This window comes from Capsicum annuum, chromosome 12, assembly GCF_002878395.1.
Source record: "Capsicum annuum cultivar UCD-10X-F1 chromosome 12, UCD10Xv1.1, whole genome shotgun sequence".
Classification (NCBI taxonomy): domain Eukaryota; kingdom Viridiplantae; phylum Streptophyta; class Magnoliopsida; order Solanales; family Solanaceae; genus Capsicum; species Capsicum annuum.
Window position 1 is genome coordinate 23,584,199 of NC_061122.1, and position 11,652 is coordinate 23,595,850.

Below are 11,652 nucleotides of genomic sequence, written 5' to 3' on the forward strand. Positions count from 1 at the left end.
AGCACAAGCCAATTCTCACATATGACGCAAATAACATACAAGTCTATTACCAGATCTTAAAGCTGAAATTGTATGGATATTCAAATAACACATCTTCAATATAAGATAGGCAAATCACAGCTAACAGTAAATTTGAAGACTCTTAGAAATTCAATGACAAACAAATCAGCTAAAAAAGATTAATAATCAATGACAGTACAAACCTGTTATAAGATTTCCAAATTTGTATCATGCGATCTAAAACAAAAAGATAAAGCAACAGATCAACAACAGGATAACTAAATTTACAACATCGATGACATACATCTGTCATACATCACTAACGAAACAAAAATCCATTACTAGATTTCCGCATAAAGATAACCTAAGATGAAGGACGCAAGCTGAATACAAAATGTATCCTTGATGGGTCACCGAATGATTTGAGACCAATATAACATATCCCTTATCCTTTCTCGACATTATTTGTCTATAGGGACTTTAGGAATGTTTCTACTTGATTTCAAAAAATTCGAAATAAATACAGGACAAAGCAAGACCAAGGTGAACTACCAACAATGTTGAACTAAGGCAATGAATCAAAACTCAAAAACAAACAATAGTCAGCTAAATGAATAGCAAATTGGACCAAAATATTCAGGTACAGAAATAATATAATGAGAAATAACAATGATCAAGTGTTACAGTGATTTTGAAGATAAAGTTAAAAATAAAGCTAAGATAATAAACAATAAATTGAAGGGAGATTTCATCAAAACAAGGTGATGACTAAAATGAAAATCCAAAATCTTGCAGGGAAAAGTATCAAATAAAAAAAAACAATGAACTGAAAAAAAAAAAGCAATCAACAAGCAAAACATTTAGGCTGAAACAAATAATGAATTAATCCTACAACATATGTTGATTCCTATTATAGATCAATAACTACCCAACAATACTAATACGAGACATTGAACTCAGGGGAAGTGAGCTCAAATATGAAATCAGCAGTGAAACACAGATTATAACATGAACATTGATTCAACATAACAACCATCTCAAGAAAAATCCTACTGCCTTTCAAGGCTTCTACAACGAGCAATACCCAGCAAACAATAATATTATTACAACGAAATTATAAAGAAGAAGGTGATGAAAAAGAAAACAACAACAAAAATTAAAACGGTCTTTCGGAGCAGCAAAATGAGACGAGACTATGAGCTACATCAAAATCAGCCACCACCGTCAACTCGAAAACTTCAGTTAGTCGGTGAGTTTCACGAAAGCAAATATTATTTTTTACTAAAAAATGGACTACTTTTGCTCAAAGGTTTTTTCACCCCTCTGAGACGTACCCATTCTTCTAGTTTTGAGTCCCTTTTATAGGAGCAGATTAGGCTCCTCCTTCAGTGCTCAATCGATGTGGGAAAAAGTGAAAACGGGAGGCAATTTCGGGAGTTAAAAAGATGGGATATTTTCAAAATTCAAGTTGAGGAACCAATTCCCAGCCAATAACCTGTACTAAATTCGACTTTTCTTGAAAATTTTTGAAATGGGTGGACCAATAAAATTGGGGAAAAATGAATCCTCCTCAAGAAACAATGAAAATCTACCAAATATATACGAAATCGTACCATGGCACCCGAGATTCGTGGTTTGGGAAGACACCTAGGCTTGTTCTAGAATATTCTCGGGTTTCCTTCGTACCCAACATCATGTGAGGGCCACGTGAGTGCTATAACGACCGGGTTGAGGTCGATTTTATTTGGAGTCATTGTAGGCTGGTTATCGATGTTGAAACGTCTCTGTTTTGTTGTTTGTCGATGTAACTGGTTTTGGGGTCTTGAGGGAGAAAACAAGAGTGGGCTGGGTCATGCATAAGTGGGCTGGTGGGTGTAGTTTGGTTGCTGACTTGGGCCTGTGAATAGAGAAGGAGTTTTGGGCTGCTGATGGTGTTGTTAAATTAGACGGGTTGGGCTGCTGAAAGTTGTTATTTTGTTTAATTTTGGATTAAATTGGATGGGTTATAGGATTGTTAAAATTTTGGGGGTTATTTAAAATATAAACCCCAATTAAAATTTAGGATTTAGCTGAATTTAATTAATATTTGATCAAATTAAAAATTAAATTGGTCAATTTCATTGCAATTGTAGCCGATTTGATTTCAATTATGGTCAAATTTAATAAATTGGCTAAATCAAATCGAAATTCAATACGAGTCAATACTTTATTTAATCCCGAGCTTCTTGATTTAATAAAAATTCAGTAAATATTTTTTCAAATAAATTATTTTTAAGAAAAAATTACATTTAAATCAAGATTTTAATAGTTTGAATTTATTTTTAAGATAAGCCTTGATTAAAATCCGATATTTTGTAAAATAAATATTTAAATAACAAAATTATAAAAATTCATATAATCGAATACAATAATATATAATCACTACTTAAAATGATAAATTTACCCAAACAAATAATTTGAAAAACTTTTTATTCAGATAAAATAAATATTGTAATTTTATTCAAAAATCGAAGAAACTCGAAAATAAACTTAGTCGTGGAGGGCAAAAATTAGATGTCAACAAAGGTTATTGGGTTGATCAAAGCTATCATTGTGGTTAACTCGAGCACGTTTAGACATTGTAGTCTCTAAGTCTTTAAAAATAATTATCTATAATATATTAAAAGTGTGAAGACCCTTAGAAAAGTGATTTGAACTTTTTAACCCTTCATTAAAAGACTCTTTTTTAGATAAAATTATTTTTTCACTATTTTTTAATTTATTATTTAATTATTTTTTGTTATATTAACTAGACTTCCTAATATATGTGGGACTCCTAAAATATATGGTAGGCGAATTAATTAATATTTTCCTTTCTACTAGACTTCCTAAAATATATGGGGCTCCTAAAATATATGGTAGAAAAATTAATTAATATTTTTCTTTCTACCGTTCAATTAGAAAAATACTCTAAAAATAAGACTCTATTAAGGAAATACTTCTATAAATATTGATATGTACATTAAACTAGAGAACAAATTGGTTTGCCTATTGGGAGAATATGATTGATGCTCATCTAATTTGATTCGATTCCATGTCTAGATTAGTGGATACTTGATTATCTATCCCTCAACTTCTTCACTGTTTTTGTCAGCATAATAGAATTCAACATGTGTGTGTATATATATCTTCTTTGTTTTCATTCAAAATCATTCTTTAGGGTCAAAATTTTTGCTCAGAAAAGAATTAATTGGATCAAAATCGAAGCTTTGTGATCACTATTATAATTTTTTTTATAGTTTACAGGTCGTAGATGAATGTCGGTTGGCTGTGAAGAATTTCTTATGTAAAGGTTAGGTTTAATTGTATTGTTTTGATATCTTTATTATCTTATTGTTTTATTTTAATTTACAGATGCTAGATGAACGTGGGTCAGCTTTGAAATTTTTTTTAGGTAAATGTTAGGTTTAATTGTATTATCGTAATATCTCTATTAGTTTGTTATTTTGTGGTAGTTTACAGTTCGTAGATGAATCTCGATCGAGTTTGAGAAATTTTTGTGTGAAAATTTAAGATTAATTGTATTGTTTTGATATCACCTTTATCGTATTATTCTGTTGCAGTTTACAGGTGATAGATAAATGTTGGTCGGCTTTGAGGAATTTTTTATGTAAAGGTTAGGTTTAATTGTATTATTTTGATGTCTATATTATCGTATTATTTTGTTATTGTTTACAGGTAGTAGATGAGTGTCGGACGACTTTGAGAAAATTTTTATTTGTAAAAATTAGATCTAATTATATTATTTTGATATCTCTGTCATTGTATTATTTTGTTGCAATTTACAGATGGTAAATGAATGTCGATTGACTTTTAAAAATATTTTTGGTAAAGATTAGGTTTAATAAATAAATTCTTCATAATTACATACTCAAAAACTATTAAATGCGGGAAGGAAGATTAAGATGGTTTGGGTATGTGATGAGGAGGGGCACGAATACCCTAGTTCATAGGTGTGAGAGGCAAGCTTTGGATGGCTTCGGGAGGAGTAAAGGTAGGCCGAAGAAATATTGGGGGAGGTGATTAGACATGGCATAGAGCAACTACAGCTTACTGAGGACATAACCCTAGATAAGAAGATGTGGAGGGAACAGATAAGGGTAGAAGGCTAGTGTGAGTGTGTGGGTTGTAGCAAGTAGTTTAGGTGAAATCTTGTGTAGCCGGGTTAGTACTCTTTGGACTGTGTCCATAGGTAGGAGTCTCTATCCAGGAGAGTTTGGGTGTGGTGGGTGTCTTTGGTCTCTGTGTGTATATTCCTACTTGGTGGATGTCCTATTTCTTAGTCCTTATTTCGTAGTGCTTTTATTTCTCTTATTTCGCATTTTCTATGATTTCTATTTTTGTTATTTTTATTCCATATTCCTGTTATGTCACCCATCATGTTGCTTGTTTCATTACGACCTTGTTTACTATTCTTTATCTTGAGTCAAAGGCATATCGGAAACAACCTCTCTACTTCTTCGGTGGTAGTGCTATGGACTGCGTACATCTTACCCTCCCTAGACCCCTCTTTGTGGGAACACATTGGGTTTGTTGTTGTTGCATCTTTATTATTTAAACAAATATCTTATTTAATGTAATGTTTGAACTCATTAAAGTGAGGTACACATGCAAGACGCGTACACCTAAACTAGTAGTAATAAATAATTTGAAGGGAGAAAATATTTAAGGGATCTATATATAAAAGAAATAAAATCTTAATGGAAACTAAGAAGTAGAAGTTTTGTTGAAAGTGAAGAATAAAGGTTGTAGAAGGCAATATTTATAGGACATTGTTGGTCTTGCTGTTTTGTTTCAAGTCCCAAAAATGTTTTGACTGAATTTAATTTACATTTGATTACAGATCTTAAGAAATTAAATGAATTTTTCCTCTAATTTAAAGTAATCATGTAAATTTAATGAATTATTAACTATCTCATAATCCATGATATGTGGTAATAACTTATGTCACCGAATGTTTATCCTAAACTAATACTTTCTTTGTCCCATTTTACTCGTTCCAGATTTTTAATTTTATTTCTTATTTTACTTGTCATTTTTCACTAATCAAGATAAGACAATTTTTTTTCTTTTTTTATCCTTAGTATTAATTATTTTTTCTCCAAATTAAAATGTAAACATCATTTAATAGGGGTACTATGGTAAAGTAACGATGTTATTAATTATTTTTCTCCATCAATGTGTAAGATCAAATTAGACGAGTAAAATGAGACAGAGGGAGTAGAAGGGGTTACATGTATTTTCATATAAAGTACTTCTACTCCCTCCGTCTCAAATTTTCTAATTTAATTTCTCATTTTACTTGTCGTTTTTCACTAATCAAGAAGTGACAAATATTTTTCCATGTTTTACCCTTTGCATTAATTACTTTTTCTTCAAATTAAAATATAAACATCATTTAATAGAGATACTATGGTAAACTAACCATGTTATTAATTATTTTTCTTAATTAATGTGTCATCTAAATTTTGGACGGGTAATTTGGGATTAAGGAAGTATTAGCTAATGTGTTCGGTCAAAAATCAAATGATTATTTTTAACTAAAATTTATTAGGATAATTAAGGAGAAATTATCATGTGGTTAAGTATAATAAGTGTTGATAAATCTCAACTTCTATAATTCACCTTTAAATCGTGAAAGTTGCAACACTGAGACAAATCTCAGTCCTACTTTGTGTTGGAAAACAAAAGATTCAAGCTTCATTGTCGATCAGTAGTAGAAAGAAGGAAAAGAAAAATGATGAAACAAGAAGAAGAAATGAAATAGCAGTAGAGCTTTCAGACAAACGTGTTTGTTTTCCCATATGTTGTCCACAACATGACACCTGGAAGACATCCAACCATTCTAATATGGTTTTGATGGATGAAATGACAACCATTGGATCAAGATATTTTATTGACAATAGAGGCACGTGATTCGCACAAACATTCCGCATAGAAGGGATAAAAGTTGTTAGTTAGTTAAGGAATTTTGTATAGAATTGGGACAAGTGTACAACTAAAAGTATTTTGTTTGTATTTATTTTTTATTTATTCTGCAGAAATACTTGTATAAAGAGTAAATACATCATCAATAAAAATTAACCAGAAAATTTTCACAAAGCTTCTTTTACTTTCTTTCATGGTATCAGAGAAGTGAGATCGATTCATCAATTTCATAATCAAAATCAACTTTTTCACTCCAGCATGGCAGGTGAAACTACTCAGCTACCTTCCCCAAGCAACACAGTTGTTGCTGCTACTGTTGTTGGAGCAGTTGTTGATACCAGTGATCCTTATTATCTCCATCCTTCTGATTCACCAGGGATGAACCTAATCAGTATAGTGTTTGATGGAAGGGGATTTCTAGGATGAAGAAGATCCATTCTCATAGCATTGTCAGCTAAGAGAAAGTTTGGCTTCATTAATGGTACCTACAAGATACCAGATCTGAACTCCTCAGATTTTCCTCAGTGGAGCTGCTGTAATGACATAGTTATTTCTTGGCTCTTAAATGCTTTGTCGAAGGGTATTGGAGACAGTGTTATCTACTCCACCACTTCTAAAGAGTTTTGGAAAAGCCTTGAGCAGCGTTTTGGTAAGTCAAATGGTCCAAAGCTTTGTCACCTTCAAAAGAAATTAAGCACATTAGTACAAGGGAACACTGATATCTCAGGATATTTCACAAAAATAAAAAGGATTTGAGATGAATTGGACTCTTTCAATGCTGATATTGTGTGTTCTTGTGTTTGCACTTGTGAAGGAAAATCAAATTTTTTTAGTTAAATCTTTACAGGATCATAGGTAGATCCAGTTTTTTATGGGACTCAATTACATCTATGCATAAGTAAAGGGAAATATACTAATGATGAAGCCCTTACTAGGCATGGATGTTGCATATTCCCTCTTATTACAAGATGAAAATCAGAGAGAGATTTATATGAATGCATAGATCTTCTCAGATTCATCTTCTTTCATGGCAACAGGACAAGTAAAACAACACGTTAGGGGAGGAAATCAAATTTTCAGGAGTGGAAATAGAAATTAGATTCTCAAAAATGCGAGTGGGAATCAGAAACTTGTGTTTTATCCACAGAAATCTGGACCTAGTCCACTAAGAGCTGGTAACACTCAACAAAAATTCAAAGGAATAAGAGTTAAATATAATCCAAATGTTACTTGCAGTTATTATTTCAAGTAAGGACATGTGATGGATGATTGTTTTTAATTAATTCGGTTCCCTGATGATTTTGAGTTTACCAAAGAAAAAAATGCTTTGGTAAAAGAGAATGCAGCATTAACAAGGGAAAATACTCATGAATTTGGGGATGGATATATGAGAGAAGGGGGAAACAATTCATATTAATTTTCCAAAGAAGGATGCAACAGTTTATTTCCACACTTCAGCAAAGAACAGAGGGAAGAAATTGCACAAATGGTTAAGGATCTACACATGTCACAATCAGTTCCAAATGCAGAAATCAGTGCTAATACACTAGCTGGTACTATTCTTAAATACTTAGGCACATGTTTTTCAGTTTTTAAATCTACAACTTAGATAATTGACTCTGGAGCATCAGAACAGATGTCTTTTGATATTACTTTTTCTCTTCTATGATCCCTCTTCAATTTTCCTTGAACATTAGTTTACCTAATTCTTTAAAGGTAACTGTCACCCACATAGGTAATGTCCCTATTCTACCCAATCTTACTCTCACTAATGTGCTCTATGTTCCCATGTTTAAATACAATCTTCTCTCAGTGCATAGACTTACTAATCAAATCAAATAGAATGTATTATTCACTTTCAGTCAATGTCTCTTGCAGGACTTTTCACTGAAGAGGGTGGTAGCTTTTGATGAGCTTAGTGAAGGACTTTATCTCTTACAGTCTGTGGTTTCTAAGTCTAGCTTAAATGAGTTTATTTCCATTCCTGTTTCTTTTTTAGTTGTAGCAAATGTTGTTTCAGATGTAAGTCCATGGCATGCCAGACTTGGGCATTTGCCTCTATCAGCAATGAATCATTTCAATTTCATAAAATTTACATCTGATTTTGATTCTATATGTTATATCTGTCCTCAAGACAAATAAACTAGATCCTCTTTTCCTATCAGTGCTATAAAATCTAAAGGAGTTTTTGATTTAATTCACATTGATACTTGGTGTCCCTATAAAAATGCTACTTACAATGGATACAAATATTTCCATACTATAGTAGATGACTATAGTAGAGGAACTTGGACCTATTTGTTGAGTACTAAAAGTAATGTTTTTCCTGTCTTAAAAACCTTTATGTCAACAGTTGAAAGACAGTTTAATAAGAAGGTTAAGTGCATCAGATCTGATAATGCACTGGAACTTGGAAAAGGAACTTATGAGGCTGCTTTCTTAAGACTTAAGAGAACATGGCATTTCACATCAGCAAAGTTGTGTGGCCACCCTACAATAAAATGGGGTGGTAGAAAGGAAACATAGACATCTTTTGGAAGTGGATAGGGGTTTATTTTTCCAATCTCATATTCCTATATCATATTGGGGTGAGTGTGTACTCACAGCCACTCATTTAATCAACATCTTTCCTTCCAAAGTTTTGAAAGAAAAGTCACCCTATGAGGTACTTTTCAATTAGTTACCTGATTATTCATCTTTAAAAACCTTTGGTTGTCTTTGTTATTGCTCAACCTTGTCTCAAGGAAGAGGTAAATTTGATCCTAGAGCCACAAAATATGTACTATTAGGATATCCTCAAGATCAAAGGGGATATAAAGTCATGGATTAGAAAACTAGAAGAGTTTTTGTCTCTAGAGATGCTACTTTTCATGAAAGAAAATTTTCTTTTGTTGAAGCTTCTACTTCACCTTCTCAAACTTTTTCACCTCCTATTCCTCCTTTGGATACATTTTTAGATTTCCCTCAAATTATCCCAACTCCACAATATTCTCCTCCACATTCACAAACCCCTCAATAAGACATTGATGTTAATCATCCAGAACCAATAAACCATCTTATTCCTACCTCTCCACCAAAAACGTCTTCCTCAACTGTTGCCCCTCCTAGAAGATCAAGTAGAATTTCCCAAAAACCTGGGTACCTTCATGATTTTGTTTGTAATAGTGTTTATCTCACAAACCTCACTAATTCTTGTTTTGCTACACCTCCCTCTACTTTGTTTTCTTTTCAATACCTTATCTAGACCCAATCAACATTTCTTACAGACTATCAATTCTTACTCAGAACCCACTTGCTATTCACAAACTTCAACTCACCCTGAGCGGCAGGCTGTAATAGATGCAGAAATTGCAACCTTGCAATTAAATGACATTTGGGATGTGAATGATTTACCTCCAGGAAAGAAATATTTACCTTGCAAATGGATTTACAAGATAAAGCTTCTCCCATATGGTTCAATATAAAAATATAAGGCAAGATTGGTTATGAGAGAGGATATCCAAAGAAAGGATATTGATTACAGTGAGACTTTCTCCCCGGTTGTTAAAATGACAACCATAAGGTGTCTTTTGGTTGTTGCAATCAAGAAAAACTGGGGAGTTTCACAATTGAATGTGAACAATGCATTTTTACATTGATCTTTAGAGGAAGAAGTTTTCATGAAATTTCCCCCCGGTCTCATTCCTAGTTCACCAAATCAGGTTTGTTTACTAAAAAAATTCCTATATGGACTAAAACAGGCCTTTTGTTAATGGTATTCTAGGCTGGCTGGTGCTCTTGCTTTTAAGGGATACACTGCTTCTTTAAATGATTACTCATTATTTTACAAAGTCTCGGGGGATCTGATTTCTATTCTAGCTGTATATGTCGATGACATCTTGTTGACAGGGGATGATCTTACTGAGATTCCAACTATTAAATTATTCTTAAATTCTAAATTCAGAGTAAAAGATTTGGGTGATATTCATTATTTCCTAGGCATGGAAGTCATTCGAGAACATCAAGGATTTATCATTAGTCAACAAAAATTTTCTCTTGACTTACTCAATGAGTTTGATTGTTCAGAAATTCCTAAGGTCACTTCACCTTTGGACCCATCCATTAAATTACAAGCAAAACCAATACACCTATTCCTGATCCTACAGTTTCAGACATCTAGTGGGTAAGATGAATTACCTGACTCATACTCGTCCAGATCTAGCCTTTCCGGTGTTGAAGCTCAGTCAGTTCATGCAGAGGCCTTGTCATTTCCATTTTTATGTTGCACTTCGAGTGTTGAAATATCTCAAATTGGATCCTGGGTAAGACATTCTCTTATCTTCTGATCCTTCCTTACCACTTTTGGCTTTTTATGATGCCGATTGGAGGTCCTGCAAGGACACTCATCGTTCAATTAGTGGCTTCTTCATTACACTCGGTGGATCCTCCATCTCCTAGAAATCGAATAAGCAAGCTTCGATTTCTCTCTCCCCCACTGAAGACGAATATCGATCCATGAGAAAAGTCACCGCAGAAATAACTTAGTTGGTTTTCCTACTTGAAGATCTTTCTATTTTTCCCTCGCTACCAGTACCAGTTTATTCCGACAGTCAAGCCGTGATTCATATTGCCCACAACTCAATTTTCCACGAAAGAACGAAACATGTGGAACTTGACTATCATTTTATTCGTCAACAATATCTTTCTGGCTTAATCTCTATGAAATTTACTCTTTCAAAGGACCAACTCGCAGATCTGTTCACTAAACCCCTTTCTGGATCCTCTCATCAAAGTTTATTATCCAAGTTGGGGGTTTCATCTCTCCCCTCCAACTTGAGGAGGGATGTTGGAAAATAAAAGATTCAAGCTTCATTGTCAATCAGTAGTAGAAAGAAGGAAAAGAAGAATGATGAAACAAGAAGAAGAAATAAAATAGCAGTAGAGCTTTCAGACAAACGTGTTTGTTTTTCCATATGTTGTCCACAACATGACACCTGGAAGACATCCAACCATTTTAATATGGTTTTGATGGATGAAATGCCAGTCGTTGGATCAAGATAATTTATTGACAATAGACGCACGTGAGTGGCACAAACATTCAGCATAGAAGGAATAAAAGTTGTTAGTTAGTTAAGGAATTTTGTATAGGATTGGGACAAGTGTACAGCTGAAAGTATTTTGTTTGTATTTATTTTTCATTTATTCTGCACAAGCACTTGTATAAAGAGTAGATACATCATCAATAAAAATTAATCAGAAAATTTTCACAAAGCTTCTTCTACTTTCTTTCACTTTGACCAATTGAGTGAGATAATTAGGATTTTATATTCAATCAAACTCAAAATAATTAACCCAAACTACATTTTGCTAAGGAAAAAAAGTCAAAAATATCTCTGAGTTATTGAAAATAGGTCAAATTTATCCCTTGTTAATTTTAATTGTATGAAAATATCTTTTTCATTACTTAAATATATAGTTCAAACACACCCCTCCTAATTTATTAGAATTGTCCAAAGTGAATACCCATTCTCAGGTAGTACTTATTAGAATTGTCCAAAGTGAATACCCATTCTCAGGTAGTACTGACATTTTGATAAAATGAATGTCACGTGGCATGTTATGCCCCGACTCATTACAGATTCACTCCTACCTACTAACTCCTCTACCTTAATTCGTGTCCTCTACACCTTCTTATTAAGGGTCATA

The 11,652-nt window shown here is 33.0% G+C and overlaps 1 protein-coding gene across 1 annotated transcript in view; it reads left to right on the forward strand.

Annotated features, from left to right (window-relative positions):
• Window positions 1–6,225: 6,225 nt before the first annotated feature.
• The window catches only part of LOC124889570 (EKC/KEOPS complex subunit BUD32-like), a 20,526-nt gene continuing 15,099 nt past the window's right edge, over window positions 6,226–11,652 (forward strand). The window contains 3 exon segments of the mRNA XM_047401521.1: window positions 6,226–6,365; window positions 6,547–6,616; window positions 7,846–7,989. Of these exon segments, the coding sequence (XP_047257477.1) occupies window positions 6,226–6,365; window positions 6,547–6,616; window positions 7,846–7,989 (354 nt within the window).